A 23344-nucleotide genomic window follows, 5' to 3' on the forward strand; every position below is an offset into this window, starting at 1 on the left:
GTCTTCAAGAATGCCAGACATCTATCTTAGGGTCTTTGCAATTGCTATTCCCTCTGCCCATAACACTCTACCCCTACATGTCCACACAGTTTCCCACCTTGCTTCCTTTAAGTCTAGGCTTAAATCATATTTTCTCAGTAAGGCCTATCCTGACCACCCTACTTATAATGTCAACCTCCTTCCATGTTGGCACTTCTGATTCCTCCTTAGCCTACTCTATATGGTTTTTCCATAGCATGTATCACCTTTTAACATAGTATTTACTTTACATATTTATTTTGTCTGTCTCTCCCACTAGAATGTAAATTCTATAAGAGCAGGGCTGTTTGTTCATTGTTGCATTCCCAGAATCTAGAAAAGTGCCTGATCATAATTGGCGCTTAAAAGCACTTGTTGAATTAAGATGCTTACAAAAGTGAAGGCAGGACAAAATGGAAAATGCATTTAGTGGCTTTTGGTACATTTCTATTTATTTCTATGTCATTTATTTTCTGTTAAAGTTCAAAACTCAGCTCTGCTAGCAAATTCCAATTGTGTTCTTTCATTTAGTTTGAAAACCTTGTATTTAATAGCTTAACTCTTTTAGAAGACTTTTACCAACAGATCTCTCCACGAGCATACCCCCAGTTATCTAAGGCAGGTACCTTGATATCTATGATTTAGTAACTCTTTAATACTATCTCCTTTACCAATGAGTTTTTAGGGATGATTAGTAATCCAGACCTACTAATTGCATTCTGGATGGGGACAGCTACATTGCTAACTTTGAGGGTAAGGTTTCAGTGATTTTGTTCAGATTGAGTGCCACCTGATTTATCTAAAAGCAACAGAGATTCTACGAGAAAAGAAAAGTATGAAAAGTCTTACTTCCTGACATACATAACTACCCACCTACGTCAAGGACAGCAGAAGAATGCTGATGCTCTACCCACTGAATCTTGATACTCTGAGTAGGCTTTTAAGTTGTCCTTCAAGAAGACGTTCCTTCACTCAAGGAGGTGAGATGCTACTAGCAAGTCAATTCGAACATGTAACCTGCTGAGTAAAAAAACCAAATGGATGAATAGGGAATAGAAAAGGATGTAAGTCCTAATTTCAGGTTTGCTTCACTACAGTCAAACACAGAGGTTCCCTGAAAAAAGGTACAGGTTGCTCACCTAGCAGAGATGTCATGCCCAAATAATTCTTAATTTCTCTGAGCCTCAGTTTTCTTAACTGTAAAATGCGGTTCCTAATCCAAGATATCTCTAGATTCTCTTCCAATCCTATGATACCAAAAGTTGGGAGGCAACTACCTTTACTACATTGAACCGGGTCCTTCAACAATTCCTTAAAAACAAAAGCAATTTGTCTTCTGCTCAGCTTCTTCAGGGCACCATTCTGCCTGTTCACCAACATCTTTTCTGTTGACCACTTCTGCCCTCTAGTGATAAATTCAATTATACAACAGGATTGGCTTGGAAAACAGCTCCAGAGCAAACAGGGAAAACAGTAAGAAAGCAACAGATAAAACTCAATGTAAAGAAAATGGAATCCAGGCCAAAGATGCAGGTAAAAAAAGATGGAAATAATCCAAATGGTCATTATCTTCTGTGGCGTACCTATGCTTGTTCCCTCCAGGGCAAACATTCTATGTGATTACTACTATAGTACAGAAAACAGCAAACACACTGCTGAATATAAAAGCATTTTCAGATATAATTAGAATAACCCTATTCCTCAAATTAAGATGCAGATTATTTTTCATTTAGAAAGACAAAGGATCTATTAAGATTCTCAGAGACTGTCATACACCTAATGTGCATAAACAATTCACATCTATCAATGAGGTGCTAAGATGTCAATTTTATACATTCATTGTTAGTTTCACTGGTTCATAGATTTACCAGTGGAGATGGGTTCAGACTAAAACTATGCACTACGTTGGGCTTAAGTAGGGTCCCCAGCCTTCTAAGCATGTTCCTTGCTGTCCCCAGCATAGCAATGCATGACTAGTCTATCATATACTCTCTTTTTAAAAATTTTAAATTGATGCATTATAATAGTACATATTTATGTGGTACGAAGTGATTTTCAATACATATATGCAATATGTAATGATCAAATCAAGGTAATCAGCATCTCTAGCATCAAAAATAATTTCTTTGTGTTAGGAACATTCAAAATCCTCTCTTCTAGCTATTTGAAAATATACAATAAATTATCATTAACTATATTCACCCTTTAGTGCTGTAGAACACTAGAACTTATTCCCCCTACCTATAATTTTATATCTGTTAACCAACCTCTGACTATCTCCCTTTTCCAGACTCCAGTAACCACAATCCTACTCTCTACTTCTATGAGATCAACTTTTTAAGATCCTACATATGAGTGAGAACATGAGGTATTTATTTTTCTGTGACTGACTTATTTCACCTAACATAACGGCTTCCAGGATCATTCATGTTGCTGTGAATGACAATTTCATTTTTCTTTATGCCTAAATAGTATTCCACTATGTACATATATGTACATATACCACATTTAATTTATCTATTCATCTGTTAACGGACATTTAAGTTGATTCCATATCCTGGCTATTGTGAATAGTGCTGCAATAAACATAGGGGTGCAGATATCTCTTTGAAAGACAGAGAGACAGTGAGAGTGAGAAAGAGAGAGACAGAGAGCAAGAGCGAGAGAGAGCAACAGCACCAAATCCTAACCACTAGACCACCAGGGAGTGTCATCTCTTTGATACACTGTTTTTCTTTCCTCTGGATAAATACCCAGTAGTGGGACTGCTGAATCATATGGTAGTTCAATTTTTAGTTTTTGAGGAACCTCCATACTGTTTTCCATAACGGCTACACTAATTTATATTCCCACCAATAGCGTATTAAGAGTTTCTTTTTCTCTATATCCTCACCAGGTTTTGTTATTTTTTGTCTTTTTGATAACAGCCATTCTAACAGGTCAGATGATCTATTTCATTGTGGTTTTGATTTGCATTTCCCTGACCAAATATTCTATTGATAGCAAACATTATGGCCATTCCTGGCCATAAATCTTACCCGTATGTAAGTGTTGGTTACATTTTTCTTGGTATATAAAAAAGGAAATGAACTTCAATGACCTCGACAGAGATTTAGTTTAAACAATAGAAAGGTCTTAAACCACGTTTTGTCACTGCTATACAAGTGAAGTATTAAACAATCTTCTTTTGAAATCTTTAAGAAGGGGGGGAAAAACAATAGATATTTTGCATCATTTAGGTCTAACTCTGACTGGAGGCATAAGATAAAGATAATAACCATTGAAGCTTCCTTTCTACCATTAAAATTAAATATTATTGGCTGGGCATTGTGGCTCATGCCTATAATCCCAACGTTTTGGGAGGCCAAGGCAGGAGGATTGTTTGAGCCCATGAGTTCGAGACCAGCCTGGGCAACATGGTGAAACCCCATCTCTAGAAAAACTCCAAAAATTAGCTGGGCGTGGTGGCTTCTGCCTGTAGTCCCAGGTACTTGGGACGCTGAGGTAGTAGGATCACTTGAGCCTGGGAGGTTGAGGCCGCAGTGAGCCATGACTACACCACTGCACTTCAGCCTGGGCGAAAGAGCAAGACCCTGTCTCAAAAAAAAAAATTAAATATTACTGCTGGTTGATTTCTATCTTTTCCATTCAATTCTCTGTCCTGAGAGGCAACCACCCTTCTGATTTCTATCACCATAGATTAGTATCGCTTATTCTTGAGCGTTAATGATGAAACATTTTAAGGTGATGGAAAAGTTCTGTATCTTGATTTGGGTAGTGGTTATACTGGTACATACAAGTCTCAAAACCCAGCAAACAGTATATTTAAAATCTGTGCATTAATTGTAAATTATATTTCAGTTAAAAAAAGATATTAGAGTCTTAGGAAGAGATAACTTTAAAAATAGTAGATACTATCACTCTTAAGGAGTGGACTAGGGAAGAGAAGGAAGCCGGCATGACCTCAATAGCAGATACAGTTTTACTGAACTAAAAACCAAGAAAGGAAAGAGCTGCCCTGGCTTCTCAACTGTATCCATGCTGATTAGCTAACAGCACCATTTCAATAGAATGCCCTCCGCTTTGACTGGCTCATTTGTTGTTGCAGAGCTGAGTCAACTGTACTGCCTGAAGAATGAAAGTGGAGCTGGGGTAGAGAGGTGGTCATAAGATACTACTGATTGTCTTGAAGTAGAAATGTAGGAATTTACACTAGGCCATGACCAGGCATGTGGCTCTGTAGGCCCATATAGATAATGGCATCATGCCTGCTAGCATTAGGAGAGAGTGCTCAAGGGAGAAAAACAGTTAAGAATTTAACTGAAATAAATGAAACAAGCAAATATAAGACTTTTACAAAAAGGATGCCTCACCCTATGCTGATTCATTATCAGCCTTTCTTTCTGCACTATTGGCGAGGCTGGAGATTGGCACTTGGAATATATTTCTTACAGCAACCCTAGCTTACCTGCATAAATTCAAATGTACCAGTCCATAGATAATGGGCTGTTTATTCTTTTTGATTCACATTGTTGTTTTCTTGACACATGGTAAACACTAGTAGATGCCTTATGCAATTGGATGTGTGGAGCATTTTTTAGTCTGACAAATGCCTTTCACATCAAACTGCAACAGTCTCTGCTTTTCTTCATATTTTCAAGTCAACGGTCCTGAAGTAAAATTCCCTAGGAAGTACTGCATCAAGATCATCTTAATTTTCCTTACTTGGTACCCTCTAGGCTAGGATTTTCCAGTGCCAAGCAGTTTAGAAAAGTAGAGAATAGAATTTTCACTGGAAAAAGACATTCTTATGACAACAAAGCCTTCCCTTTTGCAATTCCCTGGATTTAAATGGCCTATGTAATTCTGTACGGATAATGTTCCATTTCAGTACTCTATAATCTATAACTCAGATCCTCTGAGTTATATTTCCTGAGTTATATATGCTTTGAGTTATAATTCCCCAAAGGAACTTCCCTATATTCACTCTTCCTATCTCCAAAAGCCTTTCCAAGCCCCTTGAAGAAACTAAGAGTTGCTGTAATTCATACACATACACACATGCACACACTCTTGCCCCAAGGAACCTCTATATACTATTTCCACACCACATAGCTTGCCTTTATGAAGTAGCCCCAGCTTCAACCAAGGGCAGGCAATTCTCACCTATGTCACCATTAGTCATTAAAGGCACTACTTTCCGGAAGGCTACTATTGTCTGTTTTGGATCTAGACAAAAATATAGGCAGATCAATGACAATATATTATTTATATCTTCTCTGCTAAAGATGAGTTAGATGTTAATTTTCAGTACAGGTTATTAAATATACTCTGAGAACATACTTCCAATAAGCTGTAGGATACAAAAGGTCTTTTTACATAATTTCAATAGAAAAGCACATGTATTTCAATTAATTTAGTCAAAACCAAATTCCTTCCTTCTTGGAAAACAGTACTGAAAAGAAAACCACCACCAATTATGTCTGAGTGGCTTACAAGAGCCTGGAGTATCTTTAGAAAAGCTGAACTTAGGCCTTTCACTGCAGGGAAGAGTTGGATGTCAGGCCTTAAAAGGCCAGAGTTATATAAGATGCCAGATGTTTAATCTTATCTCAAAGTCAAATATAAATGACTTGGGGACTGTCTGATGTTTTACATTCTCCACATTTATGTCCCTCTCTATTAGTGAGGATCCAAAAAGGAACTGGTATCGCTCTTCACTTTTCATTCCAAGATTTCAAAGTACTTCATATAATCCAATAACATACCCACAAGAGAGAAAATGATGGATCCTATAACAGTGTGAAAGATTGGCAGCAGGCATAGAAAAATGTAGGAAACTGGTTCAAGAGCACAGGCATTGTTACACCACATGAGAAAATAGTACCACAAACTAACACCTGCCCCATCTCTTAGAGGAATGTCTATCTCCAAACTCCCTCTCAACTAAAATCTGCATAAGTCTTGCCTTTTCTTCTACTAAAATTACATACAAGAGCAAGACTGTGCTCTCAAGAGACATGCCTCACTGGCTTGTCACTTACCCATGTTTCTTTGACCTCTTCAGAGCCATCAGTTTCATCCTCCTAAAAAAGAAAAGGGAAGAAAATCAAGAGGCTCATCGTCACAGACATCCTTGAAAGCAACAAGGTCAGATCCCATCAATTATGCATCTTGGCATTTCAAACATGGGCAATGAGAATTGACTTCCAAGTGATGCTCTGTTACTGCTACTTTTCACAGCCATCACAGGCAGGCAACTTAGAAATGTCACCTGTAGTCTAAAAAGTCAAATCGACCAGTTGGAAAAGGGATATCTTTAAGACAGACAGACAGACAGACAGACAGACTTAATTTTATCTTTGTCAATACTTATCAGTCAATTTGGCCCTATAACAATGAAATATTTTTATCTAAAAAATAATTTATAATGGATGACTATTACTGTCTCATTTCTTGTCTCACTGAATAAAGTGTGTCCAATTTTCAAATGAGTCATTGGAAGGCAGGGTCATCTTGTCCAAGTTACTGGCCACTTGTTCTTTAAAATGCCAAAAACAAGGTTGAATGAGAAGGGTACAGAACAAGATATGGAAGAGGATGAATGGAACTACTGAATGTGTATTTGTAGTTAGTAAACATTGGCATATCTGTCTTTATTTTAAAGCCAAAGTTCATCTATTTTATGTTATTTGTTCCACTTTTTCTCCTAAAGAGTAAAACTAAGTGAACTTGTATTACTTAGAGGTTTTAAGTTCCTTGAACTTCTTGTAGTACTCCTACAATATTTAGTTAGAATCTCTGCTCATATGTGGCATTAAGACATTGTTGACCCACTACATGACATTCAGGGAATATTAAGAAGGACTACTAAAACTCAATAAGCTTATTCACTTGTTATATTTGCTTATATGGCTGTTGTATATTTCCAGTTTTTTAATTCTTTGCCAATTATTTACTGAGTGCCTACCATGTGCTTAGCACTGTACTAGATACTGGGAATCTAGCAGGAACATACCAAATGAGTCCCACACTTGTTAGGTCTTTTTTCTCTTTTCCTCAGTAATACTTCCTGAGAAACTGCAAGCTTCATGGCACCATGTAGGACTCTTGCTTTTAAACTCAACTGCAAGAATGGTGACCAAGAGTAATACGATATGCCTCAGCACAGATCAATCCACTTACATCCTTTGTCCAGAAATTGATGCCTGTGCCTCTTCGTCGTTCCTTCGGCCGCCTCCTCTCTCGGACGGACAGCCTCTGAGAGGACTGCTCATCCAAATCTGCTTCTTCATTCTCTGGCCAGAGATAAAATAAAGTATGAACTTTAAGAATCTGGGGGATGTGCACTGTGGAGGGGCCTGTGTCTTTTGAAGCTCTACATACCATTTTTGTCCATTTCCTTTGCAGTTGTAGTGTTTGTGGTAGTCTTTGAACTCTCAGAATCAGGGACTGAAAATCTATTTGTCCATAGCAGGTGGGAACTGGTGTAGAGTGAGGGTCTTGATGTAGAAGGAGATGCTGGCGTGGTGGGTTTGTCTGGCTGAGCTGAGCACCTCAGGCGATGACAGATAGGCTAGAAATAATCCACAACATGAGATATTAGAAGTCAAGTCCATCTAAAGGATAAGGACAGCAGGTTTATACAAAATGTTTTTTTTCTATATTAAGAGGCTTATGAGTAGATGATGATCAATACTGAGTACTTGGTAATAGGTACTCAATAAATGAACTAAGCTAAAGTTAGTTAATTAGACAGAAAAAAAAACAGCTGCTAGACTCCTACTCTGAGAATCCCATTATGTTGAGAGCAGTTCAAGCAAATTATTCATCAATTAACCAAAGGGTACTAGATAGCATTAACCATGTAAAAAAAATTCCTTTGATCTTGGAATGAAAGTAAGAATGATGGCCTTTTTAAGATGGAGGGCTGAAAGGCAAGGTTTATGTAGGGAAACAAAAAGATCAGGAGCATAAAGAAGCAGAATGTAGGGATTATCTGAGAACAGAGAACAAATGTGAGTATCCTACCATGTTCTGAATACTCTACCACCTTGCCATAACCAGGCTTACTGAAACTTTCTAAAGTTCCCATTTTCCTTTTTTGTAGTTTTGTTTTGTTGTTGTTGTTTTCTTTTCTTTTCTTTTCTTTTCTTTTTTTGAGATGGAGTCTTGCTCTGTTGCCCAGGCTGGAGTGCAGTGGTGCGATCTTGGCTCACTGCAACCTCTGCCTCCTGAGCTCAAGCAATTCTGGTCTGTTGTGGTCTTTTTTTTTTTTTTTTTTAAACCTGAGAGTTAGGACAGACACAGCCTAATAGTAAGCCTTAACTTGGTTTATGGAAGACTCAGAGATAGATAAATCCTTACTACACATTAAATTTATGACATAGAGATTGTACATATTTTTATGATTTATAAAGACATATACAATAAAATGTAGTAAATTTGGAGTCAGACAGATCTTTGTTCAAATTCTAGCTTCAGCATTACTAGCTGTGTGACCTTGAATAAGTTACTTAGCTTCTCTGGGCCCTAACATCCTCATCTATAAAATAGAGATAACACCTTCTTCAGAGAGGATTATGAGGATTAAATAAAGAAAATGTGCATTAGGTGCTTAGAAGAATACCTGGTAATAGGTACTCAAAATACAAAACAGAACTTCAGTTTATGGAATCTAGCCATTCAGAGTCAAACAAGAAGGAGATTCCTTTCTTCTATAACCACAGTGACCATAACATTTATCAGTCCAAACTGGGACACTTTTGAGAGTGCAAAGGAGTGGTAATGATAATTACACAAAGACAACAGTTGTAACTGGAACCATCTTAGGTAAACCAGGAGTTATGTTCACCCTAAATATAAACTTATACCTTTGACTACCAACTCCACTAGAGAAATGAAACATAAATCAAAATGTCCCTCCCAACAGTGACACTCACGAGTGCTTTGTAAGCCCTTAGGTTTATAAGAGTTTGAAAAACAATACACTAGTAGTTAAGAGAGCAAGCTGTGGAGTCAGACTGCCTATGTTCAAACTCTGGCTTAACCACTTCTTGGCTATGGGAAATGGGCAAATTCCTTAACCTCTGTGATTCAATTTCCTCATATATAAAATAGAAATCGTAATATTTACCTCAGAGGGTTGTTATGAGGATTAAATGCATTAATACATAAGAAGTATTTAAAATAGTGCCTGGCATAAAGTAATCATGTATTGAGTAAACATTCAATATATGCTTATATTTTTATTTGCATTTTGTTATACTATGACCTCTCCTTTTAGAATAGAAGGACATTTATTCAAAAGCATCAGTGAACTCTCAGAAGAAAAAAATGGTCATTTAAGGACCGACGTCCTCTAAATTTTTGTCACACAGGTTTGCAAACTAAAGACAGCCATACAGAGTGAGTTGTCCATTGCAAGGCAGAACACAGCCTTTGAACTACCAGTGAAGATGATACTCCCCAAACTAATTACCCTGCTTTTAGCACAGTACATGCCAGCAAAAATGAGCTCACCTCTTCATCCAGACTCCTGCCCCAGGGCTGCTGGCCCTCCCCAGCTTCTGTTGCTGGAACTGCTGAGTGCTCATGCTCCTCAGGGCTCCCCTCAAGCCCTTCAGTGCCTGTGGGCTTCTCACGAGGCTGCTCCTGAGCTTGCCTCTCTGCCCTCGACCGGCTGAATGTCCTTTCTGCTTCTTGAAGGTCTGTTAGGGTGACACCCTGGGAAAATATCACAAGATCAGGACTGTTTCACACTAACCATGGAATCACTCTTGATTGATCAGGAGTATTCCCAAAAAGATCTAATAGTTATCAAATCCCAAAATGAAGCCCCTCAAAATGCATAATGAGGCCACTTCAAGCAATATATGCTTAAAATAAGCATCTCAGTGTACAAAGAACCCAGGCCTGAGTCTAGGTACATTTTAAAAGTAATACTTTAGTTTTTCTAGTTTGATCTCCAGAAAATAGGTCAACATTGATGTCTGCCTGTTATAGATGTACTTTTCCCATACCAAATAGTTCTCAGTATCTTTATTTGAAAGGTCCCTACCCTCCCAAGATCAAAGGTTACCAATAGAGATTCTCTAAACAGCAGATACTGAAAAAAAAAATTCACTTAAAAAAAGAAAAACCTGGCTCAACAAGATGAAAATTCAGAGCTAGGCTACAATAACAACATAACCTCTTAAAACTCCTGGACTAGCTAATATCAATTCCCAAGTAACTCTAGGAATCATATAGGGATATTCCAACAATTAATGTCCCCCCTGCGGTGTCATAGGGGCGCAAGACAGAAGAAAGGCAAATGATGACAAAACTACAGGAGAAGGGAGAAATGGAGTTTAGAAAGAGCATGAGCTGATTCCAACTCAAGTAGTTATGTGCATGAGTCCTCAGAAGAAGGAAGTTCCAAAGCTGGAAGATAGTTGATCGGGCACTGTATCCATAACTTGCTTCCCTTCCCCATCCCCGGCTCTTTTACTATTAATTCATTTACTTACTCATTCTGTTAATAAAGAATTAGGTGTCTTTAGGCACTAGAACTACAAAGACAAATCAAATGATTACTGTCAAGAACCTTTTAGTCTAGCAGAAAAGACGTAAGAAAATAGACAAGTATAATGAGAGAATATAAGTATTAAAACAGAAACACAAGAGTATATAAGTGGAATACTGAACACTGGGTTTTAAAGAGTAAAAAGAACTTGGGTAGGGGGAGGGAGAAAAGGCATTATAGGTAGAGGGATCCTGTACAAAGATACAGAAACAAGAGAGGCCATGGATGATTTAGGAATCTGTAGGTAACTTAGCAAAGATGAAGCACACAACAAAAAAAGGAAAGTTGGAGGAGAGAGAGAGAATGAGGATAGGTGATTTTAGGAAAGCAGGCAGAGGCTAGGTCATAACAGATTTTGTAAGCTATGCTAAGAAGCTTAGATTTTACTTTCTTTGGGAGTCGGTGGTCCCTTTGAGAATCTCATGAAGACTACTGAGAATCTAATAAAATCTCCTAAAAAATTATGTACACATTTCAAGGAGTTCAAAGATCTATTCAAGTTTTGACATGGACCTTCACTCCCTCTCTACTGAATCTTTCCCTCTAAGACGTTTCTATGTTCCTGTCTCTCCCACCTTCAATTCTATGCCCCTCTCCAGCAACTTCCCTATCTTTTCCCATTCCTTCATAAACAAACTTGAAATCATTCCAGAGCAATTTATCTTCCCCTATCATTTACTTCACTAATTTATTTATTCAATAAACATATATTGATTTATTTACTGTATGATGGTGGAAAAGATGAGCAAAAGTATAGTCAGTCTTCTTTTTCACACCCATTAGGATGGCTATTACCAAAAAAAAACAGGCTGGGAGTGGTGGCTCACACCTGTAATCTCAGCACCTTGAAAGGCCAAGGTGGGTAGATCACTTGAGGTCAGGAGTTCAAGACCAGCCTGGCTAACATGGTGAAACCCCGTCTCTACTAAAGATACAAAAATTAGCCAGGTGTGGTGATGGGTGCCTGTAATCCCAGCTACTCGGGAGGCTGAGGCAGGAGAATTGCTTGAACCCTGGAGGCAGAAGTTGCAGTGAGCCAAGATCACACCACTACACCCCGGCCTGCATGACAAGAGCAAAACTCCATCTCATAAAAACAACAACAACAAAAATATTGGTGAGGATATGGAGAAATTAGAACCCTTGTGCACTGCTGATGGGAACATAAAATGGTACAGCCGCTAAGGAAAACAGTATGGCAGTTCCTCAGTAAATTAAAAATTGAATTACCATATGATCCAGCAAATTCCATTTCTCAGTATATACCCAAAAGAATTGAAAGCAGGGTTTCAGGGAGATATTTGTATAGCCATTCTCATAGCAGCATTAAACAGCTAAAAGGTGGAAGCAACCCAATGTCTACTGACAGATGAATGGATACACAAAATGCAGTATCCATAAAAGGCTGAAATATTCATCCTTTAAAAGGGAGGAACACTGACACATGCTACAATATGGATGAACCTTGATAACTATGCTAAGTAAAATACGACACAAAAGGACAACTACTATATGATTCCACTTATTTGAGGTTCCCAGCATAGTCAAGTTCATAGACAGAAAGTGGAAGCAGGGTTGCCAGAGGGAAATGGGGAGTAATTATTTAACGGATACAGGGTTTCAGTTTGGGAAGAGGAAGAAAGTTCTAGAGATGAATGGTGGTGATACTTATACAACAATGTAAATGTACTTAATGCCAATAAACTGTAAACTTAAAAATGGTAAAACTGGTAAGTTTTATGTTACGTATATTTCACCACAATAAAACAAAACAAAAAAACAGTCTTGGTCCTCATGGGGGTTACATTCTAATGGAGGAAACAGTCAAATAATCATCAAGTAAAAATAAAGGAAGAATACATGACCTACTTTGGGAGAGTCAAGGAAGACAACAAGGGTGTTTTGCTGCTATATATAATGTCTCTTTTCCAGTGGTAAAATTTGCTACTTGACCTCTGTAGTATTTAAAACTGTGGAACTTCTTCTTTTCACTGGAAATGGACTTTTCATTCACTTCCATGCTGCTACTATTTTCTGATTTTCTTTTCACCGCTCCTGCTGCTTCTTTTCATTCTGTTTCATGGGCTCATCTTTCTTTGCTTCTTTAAATAACAAATTCACAGCCTTCTCTCCATTCTCATTGCCATTACAACTTGATTTCATACCTTTGTAATTTCCTGGGACTACAATACAACTTGGACTACAATACAGCTTCCCAACAAGTCTTCTTGCTTCCAGGCGTGGCAAACATACCTCTACCTATCATTCCCATCAATTATCTGCAGGGTGATTTTTCTAACATATAATGTAGACTATATCATATTCCCTTAAACTGCTTCAATGACTCCCTCAGGGATTCCTTTTGTAACATCTTTATTAAAATACAATCCTCATATCATAAAACTCACCATTTGAAAGTATACAATTCCTTGGTTTTTAGTTTATTCACAGAGTCATAAAATTATCACCACATCTCATAATTTTCATCACCCCAAAAAGAAACCACATACTCACCATTCTGCCTTCCCCCCAGCCCTGGCACTAATCTAATTTCTGTCTCTTTGGATTTGCCTATTTTGGACATTTCATATAAATGGAATCATATAATATATGGAGTGTTTTGTGTCTGGCTTCTTTCACTTAGCATAATGTTTTCTTAAGGTTCATCCATGTTGTAACATGTATCAGTACTTCATTTCTTTTTATTGCCAAATAGTATGGATATATCACATTTGGTTTACCCATTCATTAGTTAATAGACATTTGGCTTATTTTTACTTTTTGGCTATTATGAATACTACTATTACAAACACCTATATACAAGTTTTTATATGAACATATGTTTTCATTTCTCTTGAGTAGAACTGCTGAGTCAAATGGTAACTCTATGTTTAAAATTTTGAGGAATTGCCAAACTCTTTTCCCTTAGGGATTCTTAAAATGTAGTAGGGATACAGGGATGTATAGGGATTCTTAAGGTCTTTGAGCACAAGTGGAATAATTAATCTTGAGAGGGAAAAGAGATAAACCTGTTCTAAGCCTGGAAGAATATTGGTGAGAATGGGTAGATGTCGCTGTAAATTCATTTGGTTCTATGTAGCATAAGATTCAACACAATGAAAGCTTTTAAGACTGGCTGGAATAGGGCAGTCATTTTCATGTGTGTGTTTTGTTTTGCCTTGTTGTTTTGAGATGGAGTCTCGCTCTGTCGCCCAGGAGGGCAGTGGCACAATCTTGGCTCACTGGAACTTCTGCCTCCCAGGTTCAAGCAATTCTCCCATCTCATCCTCCCGAGTAACTGAAATTACAGGCACGCACCACCATGCCTGGCTAATTTTCTTATTTTTAGTAGAGACAGGGTTTCACCACGTTGGCCAGGCTGGTCTCGAACTCCTGACCTCAAGTCAGGAATGCTCCTGGTCTCAACTCCTTGGCCTCCCAAATTGCTGGGACTACAGGTATGAGCCACCATGCCAAGCCGTGTGCGTGTGTGTGTGTGTGTGTGTGTGTTTAAATCAGCAGTTGCACATGGATATTGCAGTGTGTTTTGATTATACCTCCAACAGAAGGGTAGATAGACAAAATGACATTTAAAAAAAAGCCACACTCACTTGCGTAGACCTTCGTGTCTGCCGAGCTTGTCTGGAGCGTGCTTTTCGTAAAGACTCTGCTTCCTCATCCCGTACAGGAGTCAGATAGGACCTGCAGAGAAAAAAAAGTAATAGCAAAAGCAAGATCTTTGCTGCATGTACTTGAGGAATGACAAAGTGTTTCCACATACTAGGAATGAACTTAAGCAAAGTCAAAATGACAGAAATGCTATCAACTATCAGCAAACATTACAGAATCCAAGTCATTACAGTAGTTCCGCCTTATCTGTGGTTTTGCTTTCTGTGGTTTCAGTAGCCCATGGTGAACTGTGGTCTGAAAATATTAAATGAAAACTTCCATCAATAAACCATTCATACATTTTCAATTGTGCACTGTTCTGAATAGTGTGGTGAAATTTCGTGCTGTTCCATTCTGTCCCTCCTGAGATGCAAATCACGCACTGTTGTGATATCACAGTGTTTATGTTCAAGTAATCCTTATTCTACTTAATAATGGCCCCAAAGTGCAAGAGCAGTGATGCTGGCATTTTGTTATAACTGTTCTATTTTATTATTAGTTATTAGTATTATTGTTAATCTCTTACTGTGCCTAATTATAAATTAAACTTCAGCGTAGATATGTATTTGTAGGAAAAAATAGTATTTATATAGGGTTCTGTACTATCTGTAGGTTCAGTCATCTACTGGAAGTCTTGAAAGGTATCATGTGGTGGCTCACGCCTATAATCCCAGCACTTTGGGAGGCAAAGGTGGGAGGATCACCTGAGGTCAGGAGTTCGAGACCAACCTGACCAACATGCTGGAACCCTGTCTCTACTAAAAATACAAAAATTAGCCAGGCGTGCTAGTGGGCACCCATAATCCCAGCTACTCAGGAGGCTGAGACAAGAGAATCACTTTAACTTGGAGGCCGAGGTTGCAGTGAGCTGAGATTGCGCCACTGCACTCCAGCCTGGGTGACAAGAGTGAAACTAGGTCTCAAAAAAAGAAATGTATCTCCCATGGATAACAGGGGACTATTGTGTTCGTAAATGTATTACTGTTCACACAGAATCGTGTCATCTGTAAAATGAGAATTTTATTTCTTCTTTCCTATCCTTCCCATTTTTATTTCTTTTCTTGCCTTAATGCTTTGGCTAGAATCTCTAGGACATGCTGAAAAGCAGTGATGATAGTAAGTTTTCATTCGCTGTAATCCTGCCATCAAAGAGAATGCTTTCAGCATTTTTTCATTAAGTGTAATGTTTGTTGTAAGATTTATGCAGATACCACTCATCAAATTAAAGCAATTCCCTTCTATTCCTATAGAAAACAGGCTAAGAGGGTTTCTCGTTGTTGTTTTTTAATCATTAGTGTATGTTGAACTTTATCACATGCTATTCTTCCCCATATATTGAGATGATTGCTTTTCTCCTTTTTTCTGTCAGGAAGGTGAACTACATTGAATAATTTTTGAATGATAAAGCAACACTGAATTCTTGGGACAAGCTCAACTTGGTCAAGATGTACCATCTTTTTATACAGATTTTTAAACATATTCACTATTATTTAGTTTAGAATTTCTACCACATTCATGAAAGAAATTGGCTTATAATTTTCCCTTCTTGTAATATGCTGGTCAGCTTTGTGAATTAAGGTTATATGAATTGCGAGTGTTCTCTACATGTCTATTTCTGTAAGAATTTGTGTAAGATTTGGGTTATTTCCTCCTTAAATGATTGGAAGAGTTCACCAATCAAGTCATCTGGGTTTACAGTGTTCCTTGTGGGAAGGTTTTATTTTTTATTTTTGAGACAGAGTCTTACTTCATTGCCCATGCTGGAGTACAGCAGCGTGATCAAAGCTGACTGTAGCCTTGATTCCCTGGACTCAGGTGATTTTCCCGCCTCAGTCTTTGCAAGTAGCTGGGACTACAGGTGCACGCCACCACACCTGGCTAACTTTTTTTTTATTTTTAGTAGAGATGAGGTCTCGCTATGTTGCCTAGGCTGATCTTGAACTCCTGAGCTCAAGCAATCCTCCCACCTTGACTTCCCAGAGTGCTGGTTTATAGGTAGGTGTGAGCCACTGTGCCCAGCCCTTATGGGAAAGTTTTAAATAAAGGGTTCAATTTCTTTAATAGAGTTAGGCTTATTCAAATTTTCTGTTTTGGTAATTGTTTTTTAAGAAATTTTCCATTTTGTCTATATTATCACATTTAGTGGCATAAAGTTGTTAATAATACCCTCAGAATATATTTGTTATTTTAATATCTAGAGCAGTGGTTCTCAAATTGTTTTGGTCTCAAGATCCTTTAATATTTTTTAAAATTATTGAGAACCCCAGAGAGCTTTTGTTTATATGGGGATTAATATTTATCTTACTAGAAATTACAATTTAAAAATTAAAATATATATTTATTAATTTATTTAAAAATAATAGCAGCCAGGAGCAGTAGCTCATGCCTGTAATCCCAACACTTTGGGAGGCCCAGGCAGGTAGCTGGCTTGAGCCCAGGAGTTTGAGACCAGCCTGGGCAACATGGCAAAACCTTGTCTCTTCAAAAAATACAAAAATTAGCCGGGTGCAGTGGCACGTGCCTGTAGTCCCACCTACTCGTGAGGCTGAGATGGAGGATGGCTTCAGCCTAGGTGGCAGAGGTTGTAGTGAGCTGAGAATACACCACTGCACTTCAGCCTGGTTGACAGAGCCAGACCCTGTCTCGAATAATAATAATAACAATAATATTAAAATAGTCCTAGATAAGATGGAGTGATGTCAGCAGGATGGCCAAATTGAGTTACCTAAAGCCCATCCTCTCCACAAAAAGGGACCAAAACAATGAATAAACAACGATATTTCAATTAAAATGACCAAAGAAGTACTCAGGAGAGCACCAAGGGAACAGCAAAATCCCTGTTTTGTCTTTTGGAAGACGAAAGCCCAGGGCAGCACCATAGAGAGGGGAGCGAGGTATTCTGCTTCTGGCACACTGTCTCCCCCACCAGGATCAGCCTGGAGCCAGAGGGGGCTTCTTAAGGGAAAGACATAAGCTGGAGATCACCAGTGATCCCCATTGCTACCACAAATGCCAGAAATTCTTGCTATAGGAGAGTCCCTCTGTCCTCACAGGCCCTGAATCCAGTTTGGAGAGTAGAGTTCATACAGTTAACTTTGCCTAGAGTAGGAGCTCACCTTGAGCACCCCCTGCCCCCCACCCTCGCATCCTAAGCTGCTGCTACTCAGTACCATCTTGAAACTAGACCTACTACTAAAATGCCCTTCCCTGTAGTCCAGTACAGGAATGGACTTTCTCCATTCCTGTAGCCCTGCCATCACTCTACCATGTTCACACAGGCGCCTGTAGCACTACAATCTTAGCTGCCTGAAGCCTAGCCAGGTGCAATAACCGAGCCCTCTGCACTTGAACCCATGTGGCACACTATCCTCCCAACCCCAGGAACAGCCAAACCTGCACAGGGGGGAAACTGCCTAACTGCTGGCCAGTCCCCTCACCGGTACATACCTGCACTGCACAGCTAGCTGGCCAGCTGAATCTATGCACACCCACATCCAGTCCAACAACCAGTTCTACCGTGGTTCCACCCCTCAGACCACTGCAGAACGACCCAGCCCTGCTGTGGCCACACACCACTGTGCCTGACAGCCAGTCTAGCAGCAGCCCTGCCCCAAAGACAGACCACTGCAGGGTTGTGTGGCCCTGCTGTACCCATGCTTGGCCTGATAGTTGGTCAAGCATCAGCCCTGTACCCTTGGATTTCTCAGGAGAAACCTTGTAGGCCAGGAGAGAACGAGATGATATATTCAAAGTTTTTTGGGGAAAAAAACAAACCTGTCAGCCAAGAATACCATATCCAGCAGAGCTATCATCCACCAATGAAGGAAAAATAAAGACCTTCCCAGACAAGAAAAAGCTGAGAAAAATCCATCACCATTAGACTAGCCTTACAAGAAATACTTAAGAGAATGGTATAACTAGAAATAAAAGATTATAATTATTTTCATGAAAAGATGCAAAAGTATAAAACTCACCAATAGAGGTAAATTCATAAATCAAATTCAGACTAGCCCAGTGATTTAATGGTGCTATGCACGTCTCTCAGTCCTCTAGTACGAACGTTAAAGTCAAAATGGTCAAAACCCATGACAGTTACAATTAGTAGCTAAGGAATATAATCACAGGTAAAAAAGTAAAATCAGAGAGTAGAACAGTGGTTACCAGAGACTGGGGAGGGAAGAGGTGAGAGAAGGATGGGGAGAGGTTGGTTTATGGTTCAAAGTTATAATTAGATAGGGGGAATAAATTCTGATGTTCTATTGCAGAGTAAGGTGACTATGGTTAACAGCAAAATATTGTATATTACAAAATAGGTAAAAGAGATGCTTTTGAATGTTCTTACCACAAGGAAATGATAAATGCGTGGATGATGAATATACTAACTACTCTGATTAGATCATTATACAACATAGATATGCATCAAAACATCAAACTGTACCTCCATAAATATGTAGTTACGTGTCAAATAAATTTTAAAATAAAAATGAAAATAATCGCCCTAATACATTTTAACATCAATATTACTTTTTATTAAAAAAACTATATCTTCCAAAACAAAAAATTAGAAGAGTGGCATTGTTTTACATTTTCATAAATTTCTTTAATGTTGGCTTAATAGAAGACAGTGGGATCCTCTTATCTGCTTATGCAGTCAATATATTGTTTTGGTTAAAATATATAAAGATTATCTAGTCTTGCACAAATACATAGTTGGAAAAGTGAGGAGTATTGTGATAGCTTTCTCAGATAATTGGGAGATATTTTTCTTTGATGCTACACCAACACAAGTGGTGATTAGTTACCATGTGTACTCTAAAACAGGGGTCCCCAAACCCCGGGCTGCAGACCAGTACCAATCTGTGGCCTGTTGGGAACCACGCTGTACCGCAGGAGGTGAGCAAGTGAGCACTGATGCCTGAGCTCTGCCCTCTGTCAGATCAGCCGCGGCATTAGATTCTCATAGGGACATGAACCCTATCGTGAGCTGCCCGTGCCAGGAATCTAGGTTGTGCATGCCTTATGAGAATCTAACCAATGCCTGATGATCTGCAGAACAGTTTTACCCAAAACCATCACCGTCCCCCACACCCCACACCCCCACCAGTCTGTGGAAAAATTGTCTTCCACAAAACCAGTCCCTGGTGCCAAAAAGGTTGGGGAACACTGCTCTAAAACATATTAATAGATTTTTCATATTCTGTTACATTGAAATCTTTTGGTCTATCTTGTACTTTCAAAGAATCTTCTTAGTCATGCTTGATTTTGTAACATATCTTCATTAGTCATTTGTAAAATATTGGTGCATTTGTAAAATATTGCTGCATTAAGCAGATTTTCCCAATATTAACATAATAATTATATAATAGTAAAAATAAATTATTTAATATCACCTTTGATCTTAGAACAGTCTTTAAGTATTGGGAAGCTGTCAATAATATTACTTACGGTGACATATAAGTCTTCTAAAATTCTAATTTCTGCTTGAAAGTTTAAATTTTTAATTGGTAACAAATACTCGACGGGTTGACTTTATTTTCAAGAAAATGTCTGCCAAATTACTCAGGTGTGAATAACCATTGTTTGACCATCAGTAATGCTTTGAAGTAAAAACGGTGTTCTGTGAAAAATGAAGCTAGTTTCTGTCTTCTCTTGGGACTCCAATCACTTATGTTAGACCTTACTGGCCACGTTCTACTGATTTATCATGCTTTTTCTGTATTTTCCATCCTTTTATCTCTCTGTGCTTCATTCTGGATATTTTCTACTGTCCAGTCTTTCAGTTCACTAATCATTTCTTTAGCTGGTCTACTACTGCAAACTCACCAACTGAATTTCTTGATTTCAGTGATTTTTTGTTTCTAGAATTTCCACTTGATTGTTTTTAATAGACTGCAGTTCTCTGGTGAAAATCTCCACTTCTTATCTATTTCCTGGAACATATTAATCACAATTATTTTAAAGTCCATGTCTGATAATATCAGTATCTGGACCTGTTCCTATTGTCTATTTTTTCTTTTGGTCTTTTGGTAACTCTTATTTCTTGGTATGTATGCTAATTTTTAAATTAACATCAGGCATATTTAATAAAAAAATGTAGTGAGTGATAACTCATGACTGTTGTTGCTACCCTTCAGAGAGGATATTTTCTCCCCCTGGCAGTTAGGCTAAGGAAGTGGTTCTTAAACTTTCACTTGTATCAGAACCACTTTGAGGGCTTATGCAATACAAATTTCTGAGTACCACACCACCAGACGTCCTGATTCAGCAGGTCTGGCGTAGGGGTCTGAGAATCTGCATTCCTAATTAGTTCAGATAATACTGCTGGTCTGGGGACCACACTTTAAGAACCAGAAGACTAAGGCAAAGTACCTTAATCCACTTTGAGACTGAGCTGATTGGAAGCTAGGCTTCAGTCTTTTCAAGGGCTGGTCTATTTCTGGTAAGCCCTTACAATGTAGCCCTTCAGTGGTTCTAAATCAAAGTTTGGGGTATCTGCTGGGCTCTCTTTCTCAACTCCAATCATTCGCTGAGTCCCATGAGACTACCAAAATCTTGTTCAGTTTCTCAGGCTCATAGCCACTGCTTTACTAATCAGCAAATACCTCAAGGGGAAAAGTAGAACCAAATGTTGGGTTTACCCTTTTAAGGTTTCCTTCTCTCCAGGATCTTGATCCCTCAAGTTCTCACTTGCTTCGTAACTCTCAAGTACCTTCAAAAACTTTTTTCTCATATTTATTCAGTTTTTTCTAGTTATTCTCAGTGGGAGATTTTACATAAAACAAAATATGCCATAGACTGAAGCAGAAGTTCCCAACCAGGCAATGTTTTTAATACTCATATTTTTCCCTCAATGTAAATTAGTAAATTGGAATTCCAATACATGTGTCAATATACTATAGTTTGGTAGGTTTGCATATTTCCTTAATATATTCCTCTCCTCTGAGTGAACTAAAAAAATTAAGTCCCAAAACTAAAGCTGTAGTCCAGATACTGGAATTGGTGAGAACTAACTTCCCATGAAGTTCTGTCTAGATTACCAGCAAACCTACTCACATGTTATTTCTACCTGCAAAACATACAGTATCACTATTATACTGAATTCTTGACCTTTATCTCTTCTTTGCATACAGGACAGAAGGCACAGTGAAAGAAAAGGGGCTCAAGCTCCCTTATCCTACTGCCTACTTTAGAGAGTTTTTTTGAATGAGAGAAACAGAGCTTGTAAAAACCTGGTAGGTAAGATCAGGAATATTTTACCTGACTTGAAATCTTAAATATTTGAAATCACACATGTGAAATCACACTACTTTTTTCCCAGGGGGAAAAAACAGACAAAAATATGAAAACAAAAATCAACTAAAATTCCACCACGTGGAGATAATCTCATTTTTATTTTACTGCATATAAGTCCAGATTGTATGTAAATATATACTATACAAACTATATATAGTTTTTATAAACTATAAAACTATAAAAAACTATGTACTATGAATATCACACATATTATTCTGTAACCTGTGTCAATATATGAGAGTTTTACTATTTAAGAAAAAATATATAAAAACAAAACCCATAAATTCCAAGACTTGAACTGTAAATGTTTTTGAAGAAACATTTTCATTCATTTTTCTTTATCTCAGATGGGCATTCCAAAGATTACAGAAGTAATGTGCCTAACTTACAGCTGCGTTGAGGACATACTACGTTTTCAGTAGAGACTAAGTCCTTCTGTAACACTTTCTAAAATCTAGACCAGCTGGTCAGCAAACTATGATCTCGGGCCAAATCTGGCCTGCAACATTTTTGTAAATAAAGTTTTACTGGAATCACAGAGCAGAGTTTAGTAACTGCAACAGAGACAACATGGCCTGCAAAGGCCAAAATAATCACTATCTGGCCCTTTATAGAAAAATATTGCTGACCCCTATGTAGAGCAAGCTCACACTCCACACTCCTTGATTTTTCGGAGAAGCATTGCAGCCATCCATGAATCTGAATGCTACAGGATTCTTCATTGCTATGCAAAGAAGACAGATATAGTCTCATAAGACAGAAATAAAAATAATGAAAGCCATGGCTTCTCATCTATCCCCTCGCCTTCTGGCATCCGGAAAAAACTAGGCTAACACTCACAGTTTAGTAGCATGGGAAGGAATTCAGATGCCAAAGTCCTCTTATTACCATCTCTATCTACTATGTTTCCTAGAGGGCAGGAAGAATTTTTCTTTGTATTTGTTATGATATTGCGATTACGCAATCAGTGGCATTCAAATAATTGATTACGGAGAATTAAGCATGACTTCACAGATATACTTCGTACTTGGCCTCTAAAGTATATACTGCCCCTTCACACACTATAAATGGACAAATTCTGCCTTAAGAAGTTGTTTTGGGAGAATTGCTTGAGCCCAGGAGGTCAAGGCTGCAGTGAGCCATGATTGCACCACTGCACTCTAGCCCAGGGTGACAGAGTGAAAGCCTGTTTCCAAAAAAAAAAAAAAAGAAAAGAAAAAGAAAAAGGAAGTTGTGCAAAACATCCAGCAAATCACCAGTGAATATTTTAAAAGTCACAATAAATAATAATAAAAGACCTAAACTATCTTTTGACAGGTATAGCATAGTGATAAAGTACCATGGCATAAAAATCATACTGCCTGGGTTTGTACAATGGCTTCTCAACTTACTTGGTAGGTGATTATTTAAGCACTCTATACCCAAGTTTCTTATACAATGAAGATATGAGCAGTTGTAATAGATACATACAGATATATTAATAGAGTTGTGAAGATTAAATGCAAACCCATGTAAGGCACTTAGAATAGAACCTGGCACAGGTTTGCTGCTACTACCATGACCAGAACTACTATCATCATGACCAACACTCTTACTACTACATTATTTTCATTGTCATATTAAAAGCTCATCAGTAATAATTTGGAAAATAAAGAAAGGATAGGTGTGCTATAATATTCATCACATCTTAATCAAAGAGTTCCCCTTAATTATTTTTACCAGGTATGGCTAACTCATTTGGAAGAGGACTTAAGTCCCTTGAAATATTCTCCATGAAGGTTCATAGGGTTACCTAAG

General features: G+C 38.1%; 1 protein-coding gene across 19 annotated transcripts in view; it reads right to left on the bottom strand.

Annotated features, from left to right (window-relative positions):
• Positions 1-23344, bottom strand: part of PPP1R12B (protein phosphatase 1 regulatory subunit 12B) — a 241733-nt gene that overhangs the window by 90154 nt on the left and 128235 nt on the right. For 14 of the 19 annotated variants that reach the window (XR_008649666.2, XR_008649667.2, XR_008649668.2 and 11 more), the window contains 5 exons: positions 14197-14287; positions 9541-9744; positions 7405-7594; positions 7204-7316; positions 6063-6104 (listed from right to left, as the gene is read on the bottom strand). Coding sequence is in view for 11 of the 19 variants with exons in the window: in XM_063613252.1 (XP_063469322.1) it covers positions 6063-6104; positions 7204-7316; positions 7405-7594; positions 9541-9744; positions 14197-14287 (640 nt within the window). In the remaining 8 variants the exon portion in view is untranslated. Of the gene's footprint in view, positions 1-891; positions 1039-6062; positions 6105-7203; positions 7317-7404; positions 7595-9540; positions 9745-14196; positions 14288-23344 lie in introns of those variants that run through there. The other 5 variants (XR_008649673.2, XR_008649674.2, XR_008649671.2 and 2 more) reach the window with 2 other exon arrangements.

This window comes from Symphalangus syndactylus, chromosome 19, assembly GCF_028878055.3.
Source record: "Symphalangus syndactylus isolate Jambi chromosome 19, NHGRI_mSymSyn1-v2.1_pri, whole genome shotgun sequence".
Lineage (NCBI taxonomy): Eukaryota > Metazoa > Chordata > Mammalia > Primates > Hylobatidae > Symphalangus > Symphalangus syndactylus.